Source organism: Mustela lutreola, chromosome 12 (assembly GCF_030435805.1).
Source record: "Mustela lutreola isolate mMusLut2 chromosome 12, mMusLut2.pri, whole genome shotgun sequence".
Lineage (NCBI taxonomy): Eukaryota > Metazoa > Chordata > Mammalia > Carnivora > Mustelidae > Mustela > Mustela lutreola.
In genome coordinates, this window is record NC_081301.1 from 84,596,556 (window position 1) to 84,623,232 (window position 26,677).

The following is a 26,677-nucleotide window of genomic DNA, read 5'->3' on the forward strand; positions in this document are numbered from 1 at the left end:
ATGCCTGTTACCGTTCTCATTAAAGTACAAATGTACCCCCATCGGCCTGCGACATAACACAATACACTTCATCACAGACCCTCAACAACCACACACATCAGAGATCATGGGAAAGGGAAGAAAACAATTATAGCTAAACTACTCATAGAATTTTTTTGTCCAGAGTCTAATTTCTTGTAGCTGGAAGATTTTTTTTTTTCTAAACATATCTTTATTTTAACCCACTGAGCCACCCTGGTGCCCCTAAACATATCTTTATTTTAGTTTCATTTGGAGGGAAACTTTATTTTAGAAAAATTCAAACCTATAAAAGGTAGGAAGAGGGGCGCCTGGGTGGCTCAGTGGGTTAAAGCCTCTGCCTTTGGCTCAGGTCATGATCCCGGGGTCCTGGGATCGAGCCCCGCATCGGGCTGTCCGCTCCGCGGAGAGCCTGCTTCCTCCTCTCTCTCTTTCTACCTGCCTCTCTGCCTACTTGTGATCTCTGTCTGTCAAATAAATAAAATCTTTAAAAAAAAAAAAAAGGTAGGAAGAACAGGATAATGGACCTACATAAACTCAGCTCCCACCTGCATCAATTATTCACTCATGGGCCAACTGTTTCCTCTATCGAACCCACAACCTCCCTCCCCTTCGGATTATTTTGAAATAAACGGCAGACATTGTATTAGCTCACCTGTACATATTTCAGTAAGATGATTTTTTTCCGAAGACATAAAACCATTATCATCACATAAAATTTATTTCAATAATTCCTTAATATCATCAAATATCTAGATCAATATTCAACTCTTCCAGTTGTCCCACAATTTAGAATTCAAGTAAGGGTCATACAATATGATGGATTGATTTGTCTCTTGTCTCTTTTAGTATATAGGTTTCTTCTTTTTCTTCTTTTTTTTTTTCTTCACTCCTTGATTATACACTTGTTGAAGGAACCAGTTTATTTGGTCCTCTGAGTTTCAAACAGTCTGGATTTTGCCTGTTCCCTCTCTCTGTCTTACCAAAAATGTGTTCCTTTCTTCCCCCTATTGTCTATAAATTGGTTGTTAGTTCTAGAGGCTTAATTAGATTCAGATTCAGTTTTCTGGGCAAGACTATTTTATAGGTAGTATCGATTTCTTCCATCAAGAGACACATAATGTCTTATGGTCTCTCCTTTTGTAAGGTTAGTTAGCCACTGAAGAGCACCAGCTGGGTCCATAATTTGCTGGAGCTGCAAAATGGTAACATTCTATCACTCCTTTCTCACTTAAACAATCAGAGTATCTCTTTAAAGAACAATTTTCCCTCATCAAGTCTCAGGTTACCCAGAGATGAAGTTCATAGAGAAAAGGCAGAATCAATGCTCATGATTTTCCCTAACTGAACAGAATAAAACATTGGTTCCCTAGCATCTGCTCAGGGTGAAGAAGGATGCTTGGTTTTTGGAAGTATATTGACAGCTCACGGATTTAAACACAGTAAATGTGCTTCAATTCCAGGGGATTGTTGCCCTATTTAACTGCTCGAATTGTCCTATCTTTGACTAGTAGCAGCCTCTTCGACTTCATTCCTGTCCTTCTACTGTGACCCTTGTTTTGAAGGCTTTCCTACTTTCTTTTTTAAATTTAATTGAATTTTATATTTTTTTTTAAAGATTTTATTTATTTATTTGACACAGAGAGAACACAAGTAGGCAGAGAGGGAGGCAGAGAGAGAGAGGAGGAAGCAGGCTCCCTGCTGAGCAGAGAGCCCGATGCGGGACTCGATCCCAGGACCCTGAGATCATGACCCGAGCCGAAGGCAGCGGCTTAACCACTGAGCCACCCAGGCGCCCGAATTTTATATTTTTAAGATTTTATTTATTTGACCAGAGAGAGAGAGAGAGAGAGAGAGCATGCACAAGTAGGCAGAGCGGCAGGCAGAGAGAGAGGGAGAAAAATCCCACTGAGCAGGGAGCCCAAGGTGGGGCTCGATCCCACTGACCCGAGTCGAAGGTAGCCGCTTAACCAGTCATTCTTTTTTCTAGGCCTTTACAAAAGACAGAGCAGGACCTATTTTTATTTTACTGTAGATGAAGTACAACGTACTTGCCATACAGGTGCAGAGCCACGGGGTTTTCATTTAGCCTCCTTGATCTAACGTCTGTGTACCTTTTCCTGCCGGCTGAAAACCCCCGTGTCAGTATCACTGACCTAATGACTCATTTACTCTCAACCACAATACAACGCAGCAATCTCAGCACAGAAACGCCAATGCTTCTGCTACAGGACCATGACTGAAAGCAGGGCATAGTCATTCCTCCTGCCAGGCCTTTTTGTCCTTCAGGTTCATTCTACTGGAGATGTTCCCTCGGACTGCTGGGTTTTAAGTTCACTTGGAACAGTTCCTTTCTGTGGGGTTGTGCCAATTCCCCGGGGTGTAACTAACTTCATTTGATTCATTCTGCTTTTAAATTTCAAGGACTGCTTTTTTGCCATTTCATTTCATAACTATGCAAAAGTGTATATGACTCCAAAGTCAGATCTCCAAAATAAGGTGTGATTTTTTTTTTAAAGGCTATATTCCATGTTTCCTTTACCCTATCTGCCTTCCCTCACATAGAAGAAACTATTTTTTTAAATTTTACTCGATGATTCCTCCTTTGACCTTTTGTTTTAAACTGAAGAAAACAGTTACACATATCACCTCTCAGGTAAATAAGGCATACTGTTCACATTTTTTTTTTACCTTTAGTTTTTTCACTTAAATTACTCTATAATAGCATTTGGAGATATTGCTCATTCTTTTTTATAAATGCATAAAACTCTGTGGATATATCAAAGCTTATTCAACTATCTTCTTACAGGTGGACATAAGGGCTACCTCTAATTTTATGCTATTATTACAAATTGTGCTAAAATGAACAAACACGGGCATATGCATTTCTATACAAATAAACATTTAAACACTGTACAATATTACAGCTACACAAAATAGCCTTATGTATCTTTAGTTCATATGTAGTATTACAAAATATTAGCTGGGCTTACCATGTCAGTAATGTAGATAATATCACCTTCCTCAAAGTACAACTCATCTGGCTGAAAGAAAAAAAATATACACAGTTTGACTTCATGTGATTTTTCATGAATTAGAATATAATGATGATGCTAATAATTACACAAATTTCAAATACTAAAGTACCTTACAGACAATGTGGTTTTAAATACTTAAATCTGCACACAGACCACTTAACGAAACATCACTGACAAACTAACATATGTATAGAAAGCTGAATTTTTCCTGTGATGAACTTCAAAGAATTGCATACATGACATATAAGATTTCCCCCTACGCACACATCTTACATTCTTTCACAATGAAAGCAAAGCATTTTCTATCAAAATAAAATATTAATAAAACTTTTCTCATAAAAAGTCTAAAAGGTGATACACATTTTTTCGTAAGAGGATAAATGTCTAGAATTTAAAACCAGGCAAAATAGCCAGGAGCTTGGCTCTTGTCTAAGGGATTAGGTTCAATCCTTAAATATACGTTCTTTTTTTTTTTTAAGATTTTATTTTTTTATTTGACAGACAGAGATCACAAACAGGCAGAGAGGCGGGGGGTGGGGCAGGCACCCCGCCAAGCAGAGAGCCCGATAGGGGCCTTGATCCCAGGACCCTGGGATCATGACCTGAGCTGAAGGCAAAGGCTTTAACCCACTGAGCCACCCAGGCACCCCTTAAATACACTTTCAGATCAACATCTGCTACCTGCTTATTTTGAGAAAACAATTATCCTATCTTTTCATGCTCAGAGAGAATGAACATTTCCTATATAAGAATAGTTAATATGGGGACGCCTGGGTGGCTCAGTGGGTTAAGCCACTGTCTTCCGCTCAGGTCATGATCCCAGGGTCCTGGGATCGAGCCCCAAATCGGGCTCTCTGCTCAGCAGAGAGCCTGCTTCCTCCTCTCTCTCTGCCTGCCTCTCTGCCTGCTTGTCATCTCTCTCTGTCAAATAAATTAAAAAAAAATCTAAAAAAAAAAAAAAAAGAATAGTTAATATGTAATTCAACCATTAATAAGGCTAAAGAGTGGGGAAAACAGGAAGCAGTAACTCGGTCAGTCCAGATCATAAGCAGCTCTCAGGGCTTAGCTGACCACACAGACGACATGCACTCCAGCTTGTCCTGCAAATGCTCTGAATTCAGCCACGTGCTTTAATAAGCATCTTTTTTCTATCACGAAATTAACGCTTACCAGCATGACTCTGTAAGTATATAGGACCTTGCCTATTAGGATCAAGTTTCAGATACTGGGATATAGTCACGTTGTCATGTTGAATGAAGAATGTGGAGCACAGAATTTGATGTAGGATAAGATCACAATTATGTATGAAATATGAAATATGTAGAAAAATTTTTCCAAATTTTCTATCATGAGCTTGTGTTACTTTCATAATTTGGGTTGGAAAAATATTTTTTAAACAGGCTTTGATAGTTCTGATTATAGTTACTGTTCCATACAAATAAAACTCAAACAAATAATTTCATCGACTGATTTTTCCATTTATCTCCTCTCTGTTACAGACCACAGTGGCAAATATGACTCTGAGCTACTAATTTACTTAGTTTCTAAGCTGATCTGTATTATTATAACTATATCCTCCTGAATATAAATGAAGACTAGATCAGCTACACCATGCTGAAACCAACCACACACATAAATCACTCAGGCACATTATGCATTCAAATATAAAAATTACCAAATGGTAATTAATGATACTAAAAAATTGCTGAGTTCCTTTATTTTTTTAAAGATTTTATTTATTTATTTGCGAGAGAGAGAAAATGAGTAGTAAGAAGAACAGAGACTGAAGGAGAAACAGACTTCCTGCTGAGCAGGGAGCCTGATGTGGGACTCGCTCCCATGACCCTGAGATCATGACCTGGACTGAAGGCAGATGCTTAACCCACTGAACCACCCAGGCGCTCTGCCTAGTTCCTTTAAAAGGTACCTCCTGAAGTATTTGTTGCATTCACTGAATCCAGACTTAACACACAGCACAAGCTATGCAAAATTAATTGAGCCTATGTTGACTCAATAACATAGATTTATAAGATTATTAGAAATAGACATTTAGGGCAAAAAAAAGTAAAGTCCCCTAATCCTTTCCTATCATGTTCTGATGATTTATGATCAACAGACTACCAATTATGATAGATATAGAAAGTGACTAGGGAAACGTACTACTTTTTTTTTTAAGTATTTCCCTGCTGCAAACTGGATCACTCCCAGTGAGGCCGTAAAGGGTTCACACTGCCCACCCAGCACCCCAGCTGGACCCACTGGCCATCCCTATAATAGGAGGGTCCACCTTCACTGGCCATTTCAACATGCTTTGACTTGTCTCCTTGAGATGACAATATGGGTTAGGAGGAGAGAATGAGGAGAATGTAAACTAGGAAGGAAAGCAGAATACATGTGCAAGCTTGGCGTTTTTCCGGAGGGACTCTGAGTTTCCCGGAGTTTCGAAAGAGTGCAACGTCTTTAAGAGCTATTTCTGGTCTTGGAGTCATCCAAAGCACATCTTACCCCGTCCCTCTCCAAGACCTAACCTTGCCACTTATGTCTAGCAAGGGGCTTTCACGGAAGTTAAAGATCTACTTATGGTGTTGGCCTCCTTTTAAAACCACAAGTCAAGTTTGCCTAAATTTCAACACGCAGTAAGTTCATTCACCCTTGAACCAAAAAGGTGTGTTCTGAAAAGGAACCGAACAAACAGGTTCAAAAAAGCACACACACACAAAAAACCCTGTGATGAGACCTTCTCATGAAAACAAAACAAAAAACAAAACAAAACAAAAAAACAAAAAACCCACAACAATGGACCATAAGTGCTTAATGGGTATAGGATTTTCTTTCAGAAGGATGAAAATGTTTTCGAACTGGATAGAGGTGGGGGTTGTACAACACCATAAATTTACTAAATAACATTGAACTGTTCCCTTCAAAACGGTGAATTTTATGTTATGTGAATTTTTACCTCAATTTTTCAAATGGCAATAAAAAATAAAATAAATTTAGAGGCAATAAAAAACCCAGAACAGTTACAGTTCTTATTGTCTTTTAAGTAATTCTCGTCCTTTGCGGTTTGATAAAACGGATCATTTGGAAAATGTCACTCGGCACGGTCATTTCGATACTTCTCAGTGCTGCTTTGGTTTTTAAAATAATGGCTGTTGTTCAAACACTGTTGTCTGCCACAAGCCACCTATTAGGTGAGACTTTTTTTTTCAGCTGAGGGGATGACAACTGCCGCCGATTTCAGTCAGGGGATAAAAAGGTCTCACTATTTTTCAATACTAAGAAAGGAGAGTGGACAGTTTATTTTCTTTTTAATCAATAGCTCCCAGACGGAGAGTGCTACTGCCCATAAAATAGCTTCTTCCAAAGGAACCAGGGGCAGTTTTTCCTAATCTAGCCACCGAATTCTTCACACTGTTACTAGCTATATAGACAATAAGGTCATTATCATGATTTTAGAACTTAAATAGATTTTACCTACAATATTCACACTTTCCCTTAAGAAACTGCCTGTAGGGCACTTGAATGATTTGATGAGGGTCTACTTTTAAATTCCTGGCATTATACTCATGGAGAAGAAATGGGGAAATAGTGACACAATCAAGCAAGCACTTTATTTCTAGATTGTTCTTTGGTGTTCAACCACATTCCTCTTTTCCCCTCTCCTTGAAGAACCACAAGGTATCAGGACAAGCAAATTGTTGGCCACTGGAATGTCAGAGTGATGAGTACAAACTTGGTAATATATATTCTCATTCCTGTTTCATGTATTCTTGGTGACATGTAATTCCCAAGGCATTCGTTCGGTTGGTTTATGAAAAAATATATTTTATGAAAAATTTTAGAGACTATAACATCCTTATGAAACTTTTCAGGTGTGTCAACCTGGAACCCCAAGAACTGATAAAAATATTTTTACAAATCAAATTTTCTCTGGATATTTTTATTTACCACTTTATAGGACTACAAAGTGCAGGCACTAGCCTGGCAAATATTAACACATTAATCCTCACCAGCAACCCCATGAGGTGGGTGTTACTCTTATCAACACCCTGTAGATGAGAAGCTTATCCAAGGCCATAGAGCAAGTATATGGTAGACACTAGACTTGAACCACGACAGTTAGAGTCTGGAATCTTCACCAGCACCTATGCTTGCTCTCTTACGGGAGGGTCATGTATAGCCATAACTGGTCATCTCGGTATCAAGACCAGGTTAAAACGTGGTGGCCACGGAAAGCATCTGTGGTTTGCCGCTACTCCCAATCCCTTTGTGATGCAGTACAACAGAACCAACAGCAACCCCTTACACTTGCAAAGCATGCTTAACCTCGTTTAATCCTCATGATGACCCATTAATTAGGGCAGGGCTGAAATACGGGTATCATCTCCATTTCATAACCAGGCTCAGAGGGGTGTTGAAGAACTTGCCACAAACCACACAGTGAGAGAGTGGCGGGGCTGGGCTCCTGCTTCAGCTTTTGCAGTCCCCATTCTAGGGTTCCTGCCTCTCCGCTGAGTGTGATAAACCTAGTGAAGCCCAGAAAATGGGATACAACAGAGCAGGGTCCTGCTGCTTTCCCTTTTCCCAATACACCACCAACACACAGAAAATGCTGTTCCCTTTCTCCTGGTGCATCTTGACACTGGTCTATCCAGTCCAGCCAGATCTCTGTATGAGACTTTATTGGACGGGGGGTTGAGCAAGAATGAAGAACCAAACATGTATGGGTGGTGCCAGGACTCCCCTGCCTTCAAGCAAGACTGAACAGAAATGGGTTGGCAGGAAGAACCAGAAGTGACAAACTGCCTAGTGTTTTTGCTGTCCCATAGATTGCCGAGACTGAAGCTGGCACTGCCAGCCCTATTCCCTGATGAGAGAAGAGCAGTTAAAAGCTGGATGTAGGCCTTCCCGGGGTGCCGCACTTGTCAGCAAGTGTCCCACAGAAGCCAGCTCAGCCCTTGCATCTTGCCTGGTCCCAGTGACTCTGAGGAGGCCAGGTCCGCATCCATCCTGCCGGGCGTGGCTACTCAGGGAGACGGGAGAGAGAGACAAACTGAGCTTCCCGCATCATCCAACAGAACTCCTTACTCAGAAAAAGAATGTAAAACTAAACTAGCACTGGGATGACACTCAGAACATCGAGTAACTGGTCTAGCACAGGCACTTAAGCAGCAAGGAAGGCCGGGAGCTAGAGGCTCCTTGCCCAGCCAGCCACCTCCCCTTTAACATCTGCATCGAGGGGAGGTGGGAAACAGCAGACTGCGGGGGCACCAGGCGCGGGATACTAATTACTGAGCACGCAGTACATCCCGGGTGGATTAGCGCCTGCACCACAGCTCAGGATCCCTGGGACCAGGCATCTTAAAAAAAAAAACAAAAACATTTTAAATATGGACTCTTCAAAAACCCTAGTGAATTAAATATCTTTTTCCTTCTGCACATTCAATAATAACAAAGATTTTTCTTTTTTAGATTTTATTTATTTATTTGAGAGACAGAAACAGAAAGTGCGAGCAAGAACAGGAGGGGAGGGCCGAGGGAGAGAGAGAAAAGCAGACCCCCCCCACCACTGCGCAGGGGGCCAGTCGTGGGGCTCCATCCCAAGACCCTGGGATCATGCCCTGAGCCAAAGGCAGATGCATAACCAACTGAGCCATGCGGGAGCCCCAATAACGAAGATTTAAAAAAAGAAAAAAAAAAGTTGTAGAGAATTCCATCCTGCAGCAGAACTGGAGGTGAATTAAAATAATCAATATGTCAACCCACCAAAACTATTAGCTAAATGTCTATAAAGATAGCACCCACGATCCCTCCTAACCATAATAGCAGCTTCACACATTAATCTCACCTACTTTGCATTAAAACCCCGTGAGATTATTATTATTCTCACTTGACAGAGGAGCACGCCGGGGTACAAAGATAGGGAATTCCCAAATTTCTCAGGTCACACAGATGCTAACGAGGCAGAGTGGGTCCTAAAACCTATGGCCAGCTCTGAACAGCCCTGTGTTCTGCCCCCGACCCAGACACGTGTTATGGGGAGCTGGACAGAAATGCCAAGTGTAAAAGGCAACCCGCTCTTGGCTGGGTTACTCAGAGAGTCTTTATAGAAAAGGAAGTATGTTATTAGAGCCTAGAGAGGGGCAATACTATGAGTCTAGAAAGGGTTCAGAGATGGGTTCTGCTGTGCATCAAATCCAGGCTAGAATGGTCTAAGAAGGGAAAGGAGCAGAGGATTGCGGGGCTAGAAACACGCTGGAGTCTAGGGGACTCCCAAGTCAAATAAAGAGGTGAAGCAGATAACGGGAGCAAAGCTACATTTTAGGAAAATCATCAGGAAGAAGAATGCGGAAGGAATGGAGAGAAGCTGGAGTCCTTGAGCCAGAAGCAAGAAAAAGCACAAGAGAACCAAAGGAGGAGGAGGTCAGTGACAAAGGACAAAGGTGATGACCAACAGGATATTGGGGGGAGAGTCAGGACTCATGTCTGGTCTCAAACTGAGCACATGCAGGTCCCTTCCTAGAGTGAGGGAGGCTTTAGAGAATGATCTAGTATTTATTCACTGACCAGCCCAGGAGGGCAGCTGATGCGCACGCCCCAGCCCCCACTTCCATCAGCCTCAGAGGGCTTGCAACCTAGGAAACCATCGATCAGGACAACCAGATGCAGGAAATGACAGCCTTCCTGTGAGCAAGGGACAAACACAAAGACAACAACTTCTGGGGCTCATACTTCCTTACCTTTTTGTGCACCTCCACCCCGCCCAATTCATATGGTGAAGTCCTAACCCTTCATACCTCAGGATGTTGAGAGTATTTAGAGACAGATTCTTTAAAGAGGTAATTAAATTAGTATTAGGTCATTCAAGTGAACCCTAACCCATATAGGACTGGTGCCCTTTGAAGAGCAGACTGGGAAACTGACAAGCATAGAGGGAAAATGACCCACTTGGGGACACCAGGAGAACACAGTCATCTACAAGCCACAGAGAGAGGCTCTGGAAGAAACCAACCCTGTCCACACCTCCATGTGACTCTTTGCTTCCGAACCTCTAAGAAAAATTTTTGTCGGTTAAGCAAAGGACTTTGCTCTGTAGCCGTAGCCAGCTGACATGTGGCCCGTTCGTTACCGCCTCCTCCAACACAGGCCAGATGCCACTGGAACATCCCGGTAATAAAAATGAAAACCTAAGATCTACCTCTACCCACCCCACCCCTTTCTTGGTCCAGGAACACTTTGTTTATTAAGTCTTGGGAGGATTCATCGGAGCACGAGCACATCCCGTATTAGTGTACAACTCCCTACTTCAAATATCGATCTCATTCCCCACTCACAGCCAAATTCTGCAGCATGGCTGATGAGGACACAGATGGCCACAGAGATCTGGAATTTGAGGGCCGGCCGCCTCCTGAAGGCAATGAGCCAACGCTTGGCACCGTCTGGTTCTGTGTTACCTTCTGAGATGCTCAGCTCTGGGGAGGTCAGTGTCCAGGGCAAAACCAGACAAAGCCAGTGGCAAGCTAGCTACCCCCAGCACGAAGGCTCCCGTCGCTAGTGAGTAGGACGGGGAAGTAGAGAGGGTGGGTTTCCTTGCTCAGTCTCTCTCCTCTGCCTCCTAACCATCTGGACCTTCTGCTCCCACTCTCACTCTGCGGGATGGTTTCCCACTCCGCAGGAGAGTGGCTCTTCTAAAACTTGTCTGGTCAACCCTGGACTCAACACCATCCATCCCCCCCAACGAAGCCCCTACGCCATCTGCCCTCCTCCTCCTCCTCCCAGGCTCTCTGGACCTATCTCCTACCTCCCTCTTCTTTATGCGCAACTTTCTAAGCTGCTGTCCTCCCTGTTGTTTCTAGAACCCACCAAAGACGCTCCTTGCTGTTCCCATGGCTCTCTCACTTCCCTCAGGTCTCCACACGAATGTCACCTTTATAGAAAGCTCATCCCCGAACACCCTGCTGAAAAGAACTCTTTTCTCCATGAAACTTTTGGCCCCGTACCCTCTGTATTTTTCTTCGTTGCACTGATCAGGCCTTGACAGCCATGTTCATTTGTCTGCTAACTGTCTGTCTCCCCGCATTGGGAGGGGAGCTTCATGGGGCCACCCTTTCTGTTGACGTGGCACTGTCCCCAAGCACGAACCTGGGTCAGGGTCTGGCACATAGTAAGTGCTCACTAAACCAAGCATGGATGTGTAGATGGATGGATGGACACCAGAAAGAGCAAAAACAGAAAAAATTATTCTAGATAGTTGGTTAAAGGTGCCATTATGAGGTGGGCTGAGGTAGAGGGTCAACAGGAAGAAGAGGAAGGTCAGCGTTGAGATTCACAGGAAGGATGACTAAGACAAGGTCATGTGCTTTACATGTGGGTCACTTGGTGATTTTTAAAGTGAATGATGTCACCCTAGGGGAAAAGGCAAAATAGGATGGACTACATGACCTCAAGGTGGGGAACACTTTCAGGTCAACCCAAGGGACTTAGCTCTCACACCTCTGGACCGCCTGGGAAGTGACTGACCATCCATTCTGGTGAATCATTTACGGCTATCAGAGAAAAGACAGGCCATTTAGGCCAGAGGAAGTATCTAAAAAAATCACCTTAAGTTTTTATGCCAATTTTGAGGTTAAAGATTGAATACTTACAGTTCTGGGTTCAAACGTATAAAGAGCTCTGAACACTTTAACTTGCCCTAAAAGAGAGGGAATAAACAACACATGATCAATTCTTTCATTTTAAGTTTACTCTAAATAATACTATCCATTATAGTCTTCAGAATTCCCTAATTAAATGCCCATGTGAGAAATTTATTTTGGAATTAAAATGCTTTTTTCTGCATAGAGGATATTTTGTAAATATGTATTAAAGGAAGGCATGAATCAACACATATCTCTGAGGTTGAATTTGTTTCCCCTTCTCAAACAGGAGCTACAAAATTATTTGGACTTCGTTTCTGTCCTATAGAGAGCCCTTCCAACCCTAAGATCTAAGTTTAAAAATCGAAAGGTAAGCATTTAACATAAAGACAGTCGACAGCGGTTTAATATCCTTAAACTGATGATTTAGAATTTTATATTTTTCGAAAGAAAATACCATGGAGAAACATGGTATCTGTTGGAGAAATATGTGATTCCATTAAGTCCCAAAACAGAGTGCAGTAACTCAGCAAAGAGGTGGTCATGAAAGCTGTCTTCCATTCTCACCAACAAGGCCTCTCATTATATGCCCGCCCCTTTCTTGCATTTCCATAATACCTTGTATTAGAATAAATGCTTTGCTGGCCTGTCTCATCTGAGAGCAGGAATCCTGACCTGTTCCATTTCCTGGCATCCACTAGCATACAGTAAGAACTTCATAAATGCTTACTAAATTAATATGTAAATAAAAGAACAAATTCAAACTGTAGGAAAAAGCCTACATGTAGGGAAAAAAAAAAAAAACAGGGGGCGTCTGGGGGGCTCAGTCCTTAAGCATCTCAGCTCAGGTCTTGCTCCCAAGTCCTGGGACTGAGCCCCGCATCAGGCTCCCTACTCAGTGGGAAGCCCCTACTTCTCCCTCTTCCACTCCTCCTATTTGTGTTCCCTCTCTCGCCATCTCTCTCTCTGGCAAATAAATAAATAAAATCTTTAAACAACATAAAAGGATACATATGTAGCTATTGGGAGTGAACACTCAAAACCTTTCACTGGTAGAAAGTCAAGCATTATGAGGACAGGTATTTATGTTTGGTTGAGTGAGACATCCATGTACCAAGCACGGCGCCTGGCACATAGGAGGCACTCAGGAATCATTTGTTGAATGGATGAATAAAGGAATGGAAACATGTACTTGAAAAAAAAATCTGAAAACCAGCAGTTTAGAACAGTGCTGTCCAATATAAACTTCACCCCACACTGGGGAAGTTCTTCCTCGGTGCTAGCCACGTACAGCTACCGGGCACTTGGAATGTGGCAAGTCTAACTGTGAACTGATTTTTAAACATTATTTGGCTTTGATTAAGTTAAATTGTCACAGGTGGCTGGTGGCTACATATGGAACCATGTTTAGAATATTAGAAGACAGGAAATGACCACAATGTCCACTGAGCGGGATTATGCAAATCAACTCTGACTCATCCTAAGAATGCTGCAGACAGATCCGCAGACCCTGACCTTAGAGAAGATCCTGCAAGGTATTCAGTGGGAAAAAAGCAACTACAGAACAGTATGCCAAGGACCATTCATTCCATTCCTGTTGACAATATACACGCACATATAACCCTCAAAGAACAGCACTGACTATGGGGAACCTTCTACTTTACAAATACTGTTTATATTTATTATGTTCAGCACGTATTACTTTTATAACCAATAAAAACAGATACTTTCATGGCAGGCGGTGGGGTTTGGGGGATGTGGGGTTGGCAATCATTTCTTCCTCCTAAATGCCCCCTATACAGTCAATCCCCTGCTCAGATCCCTTGTGACTTAACTTAGCGTGTTTGCAAAAAAACGTGATTTTTGCGATCTGAGTTCTAGTGCCACTCCTTCCCTGCTCTTCTAGGAGGAAGGAGGGAGGCAGAAGCAAATGTGAAACCTTTTTTCTTCTGGAGTATGTTTTTTACACACACCACAGGCCTGAGAAAGGAAACACCAAAAGGAAGGAAGAGCTGCCAGGAGAGATAGCTGCTGACCTGACTGCCTCTCCGAGAGGGGAGATCCGTTATCTGGATTACTTCAAACTTTCCAAAGAGAAGTTACACAAGGAAGCAGATCCTGGTGACCAAAATCAATAATGACAGAACTTTCTTGTTGCTTTGAGGGAATGGCAAGCAATGAGATGGCCTACGAATGGCTAATTGTGGAAACCAGATCCAATAGGAACTTAATGGACTTAGATAAAATTCAGTACAAGTTAAAGAACATGAAAAAAACATCCTTGGGTTGCCTGCGTGGCTCAGTCTGTTAATGTCTGCCTTCAGCTCAGGTCATGATCCAAGGGTCCCGGGATTGAGCCCCCACATTGGGCTCCCTGCTCAGTGGGGAATCTGCTTCTGTCCCTCCCCCTGCTCCTTCTCTCTCTCTCTCTCTCTCTCTCTCTCTCTCTCGTCTCCCTCCCTCCCTCTCTCAAATAAATAAATAATCCTTTAAAATAAGTAAATATTTAGGAGTGTATCTAAGCCGACTTTTGTAACTATATCTTTTGTGTCCAACTTAAAATGTTCACAGCTAAAAGGAAGTGGGAGATTTATTTACATTTTGACTTCTACTACACATTGAACATCAGGCCACTCTTTGAGGCCATTACGCAAGGGAACGTTCTCTGTGCGAAGCTGTAGAAAACACTCTCACCTCCACTATCCTATTTACCGACTACTGTTGGAACATTAGCCTCGTGAGACTCCTTTTTAATCCTTAAATTATAAAAGTTCTGGGCCTTAATTTATTCAGTTCTCAACCCTGACTCAAACAGAAATGAAAGAATGCCAAAGAAACAGCCAGAGGATAGGAAAGAACTGCATACAGATGAAAAACAGATGACTTTCATGATTACAGTCTACAACCCTGGATGGTCTCTCAAGAGAGTAATAATCAATAGGAGATAATTCACGGTGCATTTTTACATCATATTTGATTTAACTGTTCTGTGGGGGCAGGGGTTCACAAGGAGCCGTGAAGGGAAGGAATCAGGGTACTCTGGGTTTCTATCGTATGTCCTGGCAGACATCTAAAAAAGTATTCGTAAACATCACGAATCATCAAAAGCAGGCACTGATCCACTGCAAAATATATGTAAAGAAGGCAGATTCAGAAATGTAAAATCACGGTGTTCTTGGGTGGGCGGGGAGGCTCAATCAGACGCCTCCTCCGGGCACCCTCCACCTTGACCATATTCTCATGGAAGCCTGGAGACGTGCCAAGGAGAACGTGGAATTGAGACGACTGTCCGCGTTACCTGACATCACCCTGGAATTCACCCTGAAATTCACCCTGAATGGAGACTGGGAAGAGACCCAGTCTTTTGTCCAATGTCTTCAGGGAATCCCGAGTGAATGGTATTCAGAGTTACAGGAGGACTGGCCTCCTGACGTCAACAAGATAGGCAGATTCCCATTTTCCTCTGGCAGCAGCCGGGCCTGCTGGCTTTTCCCCTCGTGGGCCCCTCCCCTCGCGGGCCACACCCTTCCCTTTTCCCTGCAAACCCACCCTGGCCCTGCAGAGCAGGGATGAGAGCGCGGGTCAGCGGGTCAGCAGCCAAACACCGGAAGGCTGACCCCGGCGACAGTAAAGGAATCCTAGTCCGCAGCAAGCAAGGCAGGGAGCAGGGACCCTGGGTGGGACAGGGCCCTGTGCCGGCAAAGGGTACGTGACTCTTCTGTGTCTGAAGTCTGCCAACAGATATGTACACTTACGGCTCCTGCGGCCCTCGTACTGCACTTGAAGGACCTGGGATGTAAAAACTCAAACACGGTTTCCAGTCTAGTGTGTCCTCTGTTGGTGACGGGGTAGAGAAGCCTGCCGAGTGAGCCGCGATGACAGCATGGACAAAGGACCGCTTATTATAATGAGTGGACATACCATCAACCCCAAAAGGAATGACCGTTCGAAATACCCAAACCTAGTGATCCACGACAGATCGACCATTTCGTTTACATTCTGCTTAAAGACATTCGAAGGCCCAAGACATCTTAGAAGGACTTCATTTAAAACGGCCATGACAGGGGGTGCCTGGGTGGCTCAGTCGGTTAAGCATCTGCCTTTGGCTCAGGCCATGATCTCAGGGTCCTGGGATCAAGTCCTGCATGGGGCTCCCTGCTCAGCGGGGAGTCTGCTTCTCCCTCTCTCTCTCCCTCGGCCCCCGCCCCCGCTCCTGCTCACTCACTCTCTTTTGCTCCCTCTCTCAAGTAAACAATCTTTTAAAAAATTAAAAATTAAATAAAAGATAAAATGGCCACGACAACCACTACATACCCACCATGACAGCTAAAATGAAAAATAGTGGCAACGCTAAGTGTTCGGGAGGATACAGAACAACCGGAATTCTCAGACATACTGTCTGCGTGGGTGTCTAAACTGGTACGACCACTGGAGAAAATTCTTTGGCTCTGACATTCATTCATTTGTTTGGAAGTCCTCACATGCCTTTGACACCTTAAATTACATTTCTGGGAAAGGAACTTAGGAAACCCTCGTCTCATCCTTTGTGGATAAGATGCTACATACAAAAATGACCCCTCCAGGACGGTGTCAGCGCCCCCGCCCCCCACCACCGAGGACAGGAAGTCTCAACGTTTTTTTAACTGCACATCAAGAAACTGATTTAGTGGCTTTCAAAAATATTAAATAGAACAGAAATGACCATGGCACAGTGCACATGACAGAAACAATTATGGTTTTGTGAGATTCTTTCGTGGGGGACTGGACAGATGGATGGAGAGATTCATGTTTCTTCTAGCAATTTTACCAAACACACCTTTTGGCATACTGCCAAATGGCCAAAATTAGAAAATCAGTATTTGCCGAAGCCAGAGACTGCTTTACAGAAGGGACTGCTGGGAAACAAGAAGAATTCTGAAATGTTGTTGAAAAAATTCATTACAATCACAATTTTATTATTAAAAATTCTGGCAGACCCATTTTAAACGTTTGACATAAAAGGGCAGGAGCCGTAATTCCTCAGCATGACCAACTGTGGCCTGATGAGACTTCTGCAAAACTGAATAAGTGTTTTAAAAATTAGGTCTGTGTAAAAGCAAGATGTTCGGGTGCCAGCCTAGCTGTTGCCTGGAAGGATTCTGCCAGAGACTTGCCAAGCCTTCCTTCCTCCCTGACAGAAACAGAGCAAGGTCAAGACGTCCCTCCTCTTCACCTTCTGGGCCTGAAGACTTGCTTAATGCTGATGATGCAATTTCACTGAAGCCTATCCCACAAAGGAGACAACGGTTTCCCCCAAATTATTAGCAACTGTCCTCTCTTAAGGCTAATTCTCACTCTATACCTGTACTTTTTAATATTTATAGCATCATTTTCAGACACATAGAATTGAGTGCCTCACCATCATCAATGTTTGCAATATTTACTCCCCAATAAAAATTAGACATTGGTACTCTCAGTTGACTGAATTTCCATACACAGAGCATAAAATGGGACACCGCCACAGTTACATTTAGAGTATCTACCTGCTTTTCAAAGCAAATATTACGGTAACAAATCCAAATGGCATGCCCCATTTGCCTTACTTACATGGTGAGAAAGGAGAGTTACCTGTGCAGTCTACAATCCTTGTTCACGTTCAAGTCTAGGCGTACCAGAACCAACCCTGAAGTGAGGCTTTCCACCATTTGACCAGTTAGCTGAAGCTGACTGGCAGATTTACCAAGAAATTTGAGGCTAAGGTGAACTTCACGGTCGTGTGTGTGTGTGTGTGTGTGTGTGTGTTCATCAGGGAGCCTGCTTCCTCCTCTCTCTCTCTCTCTGCCTGCCTCTACTTGTGATCTCTGTCTGTCAAATAAATAAATAACATCTTAAAAAAGAAAGAAGGAAAGGAAAGGAAGAGAATTCTTTGAACAAGGGAACATCCTGGAAAAATAAGAATTTACCACATACACAGAGTTCTCCTGTTTGTCGAAGAGAAAGGTACAATTTACCACACAGAGTTCTCGTATTTGTCGAAGAGAAAGGACTGTTGCTTCTTGATTTATACCCCCTCGGTATGAAACACCCGTCATCCCCTTCGAATATTCTCAGGGCAAATAAAAATATTGCTATTTCTACTAGACATATTTAAATGATTCTATTAAACATGCATGATGAAACAGGATGTTTTCTGCTCAAAAACAAAACAGAATGTGATAACATCCAAGAGTCAAGGCCATCATTTCGACTGCGCGGTAAGAGGAAACAGCTGTGTGCTTTGTTGGGCCAACATGGGCTCCCCTGGGCTTTGTGGATTCCAACACCCATAAAGGAGGTAGTTAACTCAGAACAGGCTTCTGGGTGAACATCTCTATTCATGTCATTCCACAAAAGTACACTGCTCTTGAAGATAAAACCCAGAAGCTATCAGCCTTGCAGAGACAACCATCTTGTGAGCACAGCAATGCCTAAGAGTTTCCAGTGTAAGGGTAAGTCTCTTCCCTCAAACTTCTATTCTTGGAGTAATAAAATCAAATCCAATGAATCCCATTTGCATATATACCTTAAAGGATTATAACTAATAAAAAAGATTATGAACATAATATTTCCATCCCTCCTTACACCAATACCACCTCTTCAGTGCTGCCTCCCCTCATCCGACCCCCCTCCAAAAAAAACCACAAAAAAAAAACTGAAGAATTTGAAACGTGTCTTGATTTCAGCTGCAGGAATGGCATACTCGTTAAAAACAGTAGCCAGTGTGTTTTCTGACAAGAGGGTTCTGTTTATTAACACTGTGCCTTTCTTATCCATTTTTTCCTTTGCTTATACTTTTTCAGTGCCTTTCAGCAAATGTGGTGACTTTTATGTCTTCAGGAGCCATAACTGCTGGTTATTTTTATTTCTTCTCGTGGTCTAATATAAAAGTCCCAAAGAGCAAAATTTCAAATGACGCGCTCATTGTCAACTATGTATGTCTTGACTGGCTAAACATTAGAGAGGGAGCAGTGGCCTGGAAGTCCCTTTTGCTCCCAGACAAACTGCTTCCAAAGTCACTCTGAGGAGACCCACGGCAAAGAATGTTAGAAGAATCTTTATTTCAATCCTTGGAATTTAACTAAAAAAGGCAACACTGGTCACGCCACTTTCTTGCAAAAGGCAAGAGGGCTGACCCATGACAGCCAACAATTGGTTACTCTGTGACCCAGGAACTAAGATGGTTTTGCATTTTTTAATGGTTGGGGGCAAGTGGGAGGGTCAAAGAATATTACTATTTCAAGACACATGAAATTTATCTGAAATGTAAATTGCAGTGTCCATAAATAAAGTTTTATTGGAACGGAGCCCGTATTTGCACACCATCTATGGCTGCTCTCGCTCTGCGGTGACAGAGTTGAATCGTTGCAACAGAAACCATCTGTGACTCACAAAGCCTAGAATATTTCCCAATTGGACCTTTACCGAAGAAAGTCTGCGCCCCCCTCTCCTCTGGTCCCTTCTCCTGTTGGTAACAAGTCAGACCACAGGAGCATCACAGCATGAAGGGCTCAAATCGGTCTCTCACAGACCACAAGCAGTGTGGTTCTCAGCCCCATCCTATGTGAAATGACTGGTCATCTATACACCCAAGGCTGAAACAGAAGATCCTCTGACACTAAAATCTTTCATCCAAAATGGTATTACCCATCTAAACTCATTTTTATGGGACACCTACCATGTGCCAGGCACCATACAAAGTGCTGACTTGCCACAACTCATTTGATCCTCAAAGTAATCCTGGGCCGAAAATACTTTATGTATTCATTAGCCCATTTTACAGATGAAAAAGCTGAGGTTAGAGAAGTGAAGTAGCTACTCCAGGTCTACACAGCTAACAAGGGGGCAGAGATGGGTGTAATCCCAGGTTGTCTGACTCAGAGCTCATGCTCTGAACTCTGGATGTGGCTCAGAGATCTGAGCTTTCGATGCCCACATGCTGGGATTCAGCAAGACAAATCAATGTACATAAAGCACTGAGTGCTGTTCCTGAGGCACTTTCTGTGCCCACAAGTGTTAGCTATTACAAACTGCTACAAATCTTTAGCTAATCTGGTGGGGGGGGGGGGCTATTCCTTGCGTCTTTATCCCCACTATCAAGGCAGGCATTTACCCAAATCCCATTCCTCTAGATCTGAGAATTTAACATTTACAACACCCCAGCCAAGAAATCTTCATGCTTTTGTTAAGCCAACAAAGCATGATATGTAATATTATTTATACCTCTTATGGACAATACAAGGATTCAATGTGAGTTTAAAATTGTCATTTTTGAACCCTACAGCTACTGTCTTTAATCTGCTCACGCCACCATAACAAAATGTCACAGACTGGGTGGTCTGAACACCACGACATTAATTTCTCACCATTCTGGAGGCTGAGAAGTCCAACATCAAGATATTACCCAATTTGGTTTCTGGTGAGAACCCTCTTCCTGCCAGGCAGACGGCTGCTCGCCCACCGTGTGCTCGCACGGCCCTTCCTGTGTGCAAGGACACACAGAGAGAGTCTCTCTTACAAAACCACTAACCCCACCACGTGGGCCCCACCTTCATGGCCTCCTCTAAACCTAATGCTTCCTCGAGTTCCGTCTCCAGACACCATCACACTGGGGTTAGGGCTTTGACACAGGAACTTTGGAGGCACATAAACATTCAGCCCACATTCAACACCTATGAATATAGAATTATAGAAAGAACATGTAAAGGTGTACATATGTTGGAATAGACGTCCAACAATAGTAATTTAAAAAGGTTTATTGTGACCTTGAAAAATCAGCTTTTCGGGAGGGGGGGCTCTTGGGGAGTTTGCTTTAGATTCTTTCTCACCTTCTGCCCCTCCCCTACCACCAGAGCCCACGTGCGCACACACACCCCTTCTCTCTCAAAAAAAAAAAAAAAAAAAAAATCAGCTTTTTGGGGATGTGATTATGCTTTAGTGTTACATAAAAAAGGCTGGTAGTATTATTACATTTATGATTACCTGTGCAAAACAAAGATATGCATGGAAGAAACAGTTGAAGAAAATATCAAAATGCTAACAATTACTTTGGGTGATACTACTATGAGCCATGTTTATTTTCTTAATTTTCTCAGTTGCCCATAAAGAATACGAATTCCATGTATTATCAGGAAAACGTGTTTTCTTTTAATGCCCTATTGAAATGTAAGTTACATGTTATTTGTACTCTATCCACAGGGTATTTATTTTTTTTATATTTTAGATATTATTTATTTGTGAAAGCATGCGTGTATGGGGAGGGGATGCAAGGGAGAGAATTCAAACCCACTGAGATGCAGGGCTTGATCTCACGACCCTGAGATCATGACCTGAGCCAAAACCGAGTCAGAGGCTTACCCGACTGAGCCACTCAGGCACCCTAGCAGGGTATTTTTTTATTATGAGTCCTCTTTGTCTCCTTGATCTCACCACACACACACACACACACACACACACACACACAAAACCTCTGGGGAGACCAGCAACCACATTGCCAACTGTGCTTAGAGGGGTGAGAATTCAGATGGAGGAAAGTGTGTGTCATGCCGACCGTGCGGAGACTCGTAGGACAGTGCAGGCTGTACCAGAGGTGGCATCCACTTTGGTTTTGGCAGGATAAGAGGAGTTGCCAATGAAAGAGGGGCAGGGCAGACCCAGAATACAGGCCCAGACGCCTGGAGACCAAGACCAGCGCGGAGGAACCAGGATGAGCGTGAAGGAAACAGGTGCCTGAGGCTGGGTGGGAGAAATGCTGACATGAGCACAGACAGGGCACAGGTTTCTCAGATATTTCTGAGACCTACATTAAGAAACATATTGTACATCAGGGCTTAGGAAACACACACACAATGAAACACTGTTTCACGAAAAAATGCTTATCCTGGGGCGCCTGGGTGGCTCAGTAGGTTAAGGCCTCTGCCTTTGGCTCGGGTCATGATCTCAGGGTCCTGGGATCGAGCCCCGCATTGGGCTCTCTGCTTCGCAGGGAGCCTGCTTCCCTTCCTCTCTCTCTGCCTGCCTCTCTGCCTACTTGTGATCTCTGTCTGTCAAATAAATAAATAAAATCTTTAAAAAAAAAAAATGCTTATCCTTACTTTGAATGATCCCCTCTGAAATTTTCTATTCTTGCTCTATTCTCTTTCCTTCTTTTTTTATTGAGATGCTAGTCCTGACAGGGGTGCCTAGATGGTTCAGTCGATTAAGTATGTGACTCTTGGATTTGGCTCAGGTCTAGGGCATGATCTCAGGGTTGTGAGAGTGAGTCCCCTCGAAGAACTCTGTGTTCTGCTGAGTCTGCTTTTGATTCTCTTCTTCTCCTCTGTCCCTACCCCCGGTGCTCATTTGTGTGCTCTGTCTCCAAAATAAATAAATCCTTAAAAAAAAAAAAAAAAGATGCTAGTCGTGACAAACTATATAGACTTCATGACCTACCACTGGGTCACCACTCACAGTCTGAAAAAAAAAACAGCAGGCCAGAGCATTTAATTTATGTGTATAACCACTGTCCAGAGACCAAATGGGAATTTATTCAGATTTAGGTATCTGGTACTCATGGCAAAAATGAAACACTCTCTGAATACAAAATACTAAAAATGGCCTTGGAAATTTTTTTTTAAGATTTTATTTATTTATTTGACAGACAGAGATCACAAGTAGGCAGAGAGGCAGGCAGAGAGAGAGGAAGGGAAGCAGACTCCCTGCCAAGCAGAGAGCCCCATGTGGGGCTCGATCCCAGGATCCTGGAATCACGACCCGAGCTGAAAGCAGAGGCTTTAACCCACTGAGCCACCCAGGCGCCCCTGGAAATTATTTTTAATTCAAGAGAATTTTTTTAATTTGAGCAAATAATAAATGGACAAGCTTAAACTTCAGACTTCATGAACGCCCAATTCATTGGAAAATTACAGTTGTATTTAGAAAATAAAAAGCTGCTAAAAAAAAAAAAATGGCCTTGGTCTTAGCCCTCTAATAAAGACTCATGCCAGGAAGAAAACAGGATGATAAAAATGTCTCCTTTATTTAAAACAGAATCCCTTTAAAACTGGATATAGGGACAAAGAAATACACTGTATCTAAGAACAAAAAAAGAGAAACTCTCTAGAGACATAGACCCAAGCTTAAAGAAGGTGCTTACTTGAAGTTTACCTGATAGACACACAGGGGACAGAGCTGTAGCTGAGGGCATTTTTCTATTTCTACTCAATACAAAGGCTCTCGTATACTAATACAAACTCTGGATGAGTGAGAAATATTATCAAACACAGCAGGAAAAACTAAGTAGAGAGCAATGAATAAGCAATAACCTTGAAACTGAGCTCCCCTCATTCAGGAAACAAAAGGATTCAAATTTTCTGCAACACATATAAGAAACTCTGCCAAAACCCATATCCCGGGTGCCTGGGTGGCTCAGTTGGTTAAGCAACTGCCTTCAGTTCAGGTCATGATCCTGGAATCCCAGGATCGAGTCCCGCATCCGGCTCCCTGCTCCACAGGGAGCCTGCTTCTCCCTCCCACCCTCCCCCATCTCATGCTCTCTCCTTCTCTCTCTCAAATAAATACATAAAATCTTAAAATTAAAAAAAAAATCCCAAATTACAACAGAACCGAAACTAGGGAGTGGGTCTAGAGAGGACGCCCATAGGAAACCAACAAGAGGTCTAAGATAGTTACTTCTTCATCAGCTACTTACTAGGACAACAGCCTTTAAATTAGAAACTATTTCCCTAATTTCAGCCTCTCTCAAGACACACAAGGGTGCCCCTTCCCAGGGTTCACTAAGTGTTCCAGAGGGCTGCATTCTGATGGACTGTGAAAGTGCTGAGCCTCACTTAGTGGCCCTGGACACGCGGGCCAGAACACGCTGGTGGAAGCTCCACCCACCGCCATCCCAGGGCCCCACGCACGTGGCACCTTGCTGAAGGTGTGGCCCAGGCAGGGCGATGGCCCAGGTGATTGACCCATTCTTCCTCCCAACTTGCCTGGGTCCCCAAAGTCCAGACTATTTATGGGAAGGAGGGGCTAGACAGAGGTCTGGAGGTCTGGGAAAACCCAAGGAGTCCAAGTAACTCCAGAAAAGGCCAGGGGAGAATGTTAGACCCAAAGAAATGCTCAGGTATTTTCCCAGAATTGGGCCTGGGGAGGAGGAAGAAGGATGTGAGAGAATGAACTTGGATTTCCCCTGAAGAGCGGCAAGGCAGGACAAATGAAAAGCTGTGGCGTTCTTGGGTTGTAATTAAAACAGGGTAATTACAGGACCATTCTTAGGAAAATCTCCCTAACCTCTGGGCAGGAGCCTGGATGGCACTCCCCAGGGTCATACATTCACATTCAACAACTAACCTCAGCAGCTCTAAGAAAGACCCACAGCACCTTCGACACCTGTTCCTGGGGCTGCAATGAGCTCCCGGAATTTGTGTGTGTTGTTAACTCTTTTTCATTAACGGATGTCCAGAAGATCATGTATCATTCTCTGAACGTGGGGTCATCGGTGGGGGGAAGGCAGGGGACTGAGACACTGGAATTTTCCCTAAAATGTCTAGGAAGAACTCAGCCCCCTCCCAAACCCTTGAGCCCGAAGAAACATTTGCTGTATACAATGTGGATGCGATGACAGTGAAAATCACTTCTGCCCCCAGGGAGAGAAGAGGAAAACTCTGTGCTCTCGGGGACAGTAACTTCCCATTTGGTTTTCCACTATGAACAGAATTCTTTTTGAGTTCTAAAATTATAGCAATCACATTTATTCCCATCATCACAATGCTACATTCTTAAATTTGTCATTATAACCCTATGAGTATATAAATGTTGCTTCCTTTAAAAAAAAAAAAAAAGAAAAAAGAGGGGCACCTGGGTGGCACAGTTGGTTAAGCATCCAAATCTTGGTTGCAGCTCTGGGTTGTGAGATCAAACCCCACCTGGGGCTCCACGCTGAGCACGGAGGCTGCCTGGGATGGTCTCTCCCTCTCCCTCGGTCGGTCCCACTCATGCACATAAACTCGTCCTCAATCTCTCTCTCTCAATTGCTTTTTTAAAAAAGGCTTCTGGTTTCTGTGTGAGCCCTACATAACTTACAAAGTGATGGGTGGGCTAAGAGAAGCTCTGAAACCTTCCTGAGACTTTCTACCAAGCAAGCTCTGAACTTGAGTCCATGGCTTAAAACGGTCACCTCCCAAACGGACAGGAAAAAGATGGAAGAACAATATTTTACGGAGACTTAATTTCAAAAAACTAGCAGAATATATATATTCTTAGAGCTCCAATCTACAGGCTTGATGTTACTGAGTTAGAGTTAACTTTACATGTTTTCCAAATATTAAAAGTCCTCAACGTCCCAATAGCCGTTCATGAATTATACACATACACACACACACACACACATTTTTTTTTGCAATTGTCCCAACTGGAATCTCATGGGACACATTTCTGCAAGGCCACCCAAGGTCATCTTGCTCCAGGCAACTGAGAAAAAAAGCAGAAACAACAGACAAAACAAACTCCCCTGTCCTTGGTAGCTCGAGTCTAAGTGAAATCAGAGCAGGTGGGGCACCTGGGTGGCTCAGGCAGATAACCATCTGACTCCTGATTTTGGCTCAGGTCACGATGATCGCATAGGTCATGATCTTGGGGTTGGGAGATGGAGCCCTAGAACAGGCTCAGCATTCAGTGCAGAGTCTACCTGAGATTCTCTTCCTCTGCCTCTGCCCCTCTCCCTGCTCATGCTCTCACTCTCTCTCCCTCTCTCAAATAAATAAAATTTAAAAACAAACAAAACAGTAGACACAGACCCATACTAGTCTTTCGGACACAGTACATCAGAAAGGCACCGATGTGTTGGCCAAAGGTCCGTGTGACAGGGAGCACGTATCCAAGAAGGGAAAAAGCAGCCAATGACCAGGACTCAGGAGAGACTAAGGAGCAGATTTCCCAGTGCTGCTCAACACAGAGTGCTGGGCCAGATGTCAAGACACAGGAGAGACCTGGTGTCGAGCAGAAATCAGGAAATGGGCAGGAGCCCACTGTGGAGAACAGAGCTCCTACCAAGCCAGGGTCAAGTGCGGGGCACCCTTCAGAGCCCCAGTACTTAGGTACAGAACTGGTCGTTGAGAGTAGGAAGGCATTGGGCAAGGACAAGAGGCAGCCCTGTCGAGGGGACAGGCTCCCTGAAAGACCAAGTAGGCGGTCCCCCTAAGCCGTGACTCCCACTTCTCAGAGGCCCAGGTCCCAGAGGGCAGCTGCTTGGGTGACTCTAATGAAGAACCTGAGTGCGGAGGAATCCCTAACATCATCATCATCGTCGTTATTATTATTATTCCCTAACAGAAAAATTAGGCTGAGGACAATGTCGACCTGACGCACCATTCAGAGATGAACTCTGGAGGGACAGGTTTCTGTTGCAATGCTCCACAGCCAGCTTCCTTACCCAAAAAAAAAAAAAAAAAAAAACCAGCAAGAATACCTTCTGTTCTCTGGGTTACTATCAACAAACTCACACTGACTCATCAAAACAAGAGGCCCAAATGCAGCCGTAGAATCCTGTAAACCTGCGTAAGCAACGTTTTAGAGAACGTCTTCAGATTCTGGTGTTTTCAAGCAAGGAAATCTAAGACTTTCTGGAACCTTCCAAATCTGGAGTCTGAGAGACCTGCCAACTGTGGCAAAAGGCAAAAGGGACTTCGCTCTGCCTGGCTGCCCCTAGCATGCTCGGAGACCTGGGACTTGGAGGCAGGTGTCCGCACGTAATGGATTGGGTCAAGAGGTTTCTAGAAGACAGAGCCACCCCAGAATACTCTCCAGGAGGAAGTCATTTCTTTGTCTCATGCAAGTGAGTTGATTTAAGTCTCTCTGCCCTGATGAGGGATTCCCTTGATAGAAATATACAAGTTTCCCAGAATCAAGCAAAACCCCTGGAGTGTAGGGATGCCAGAAAGACTTCAAGGCTGCCTCCAGACCCTTGTAAGGGGCCCGAGACAG

General features: G+C 43.6%; 1 protein-coding gene across 2 annotated transcripts in view; it reads right to left on the bottom strand.

Annotated features, from left to right (window-relative positions):
- OSTF1 (osteoclast stimulating factor 1) overlaps positions 1–26,677 on the bottom strand; it is a 52,855-nt gene that overhangs the window by 17,969 nt on the left and 8,209 nt on the right. For both annotated transcript variants that reach the window (XM_059141175.1, XM_059141174.1), the window contains exons 2-3: positions 11,702–11,748; positions 3,012–3,062 (exon numbers count right to left, since the gene is read on the bottom strand). In XM_059141175.1, the coding sequence (XP_058997158.1) occupies positions 3,012–3,062; positions 11,702–11,748 (98 nt within the window). The remainder of the gene's footprint in view (positions 1–3,011; positions 3,063–11,701; positions 11,749–26,677) is intronic.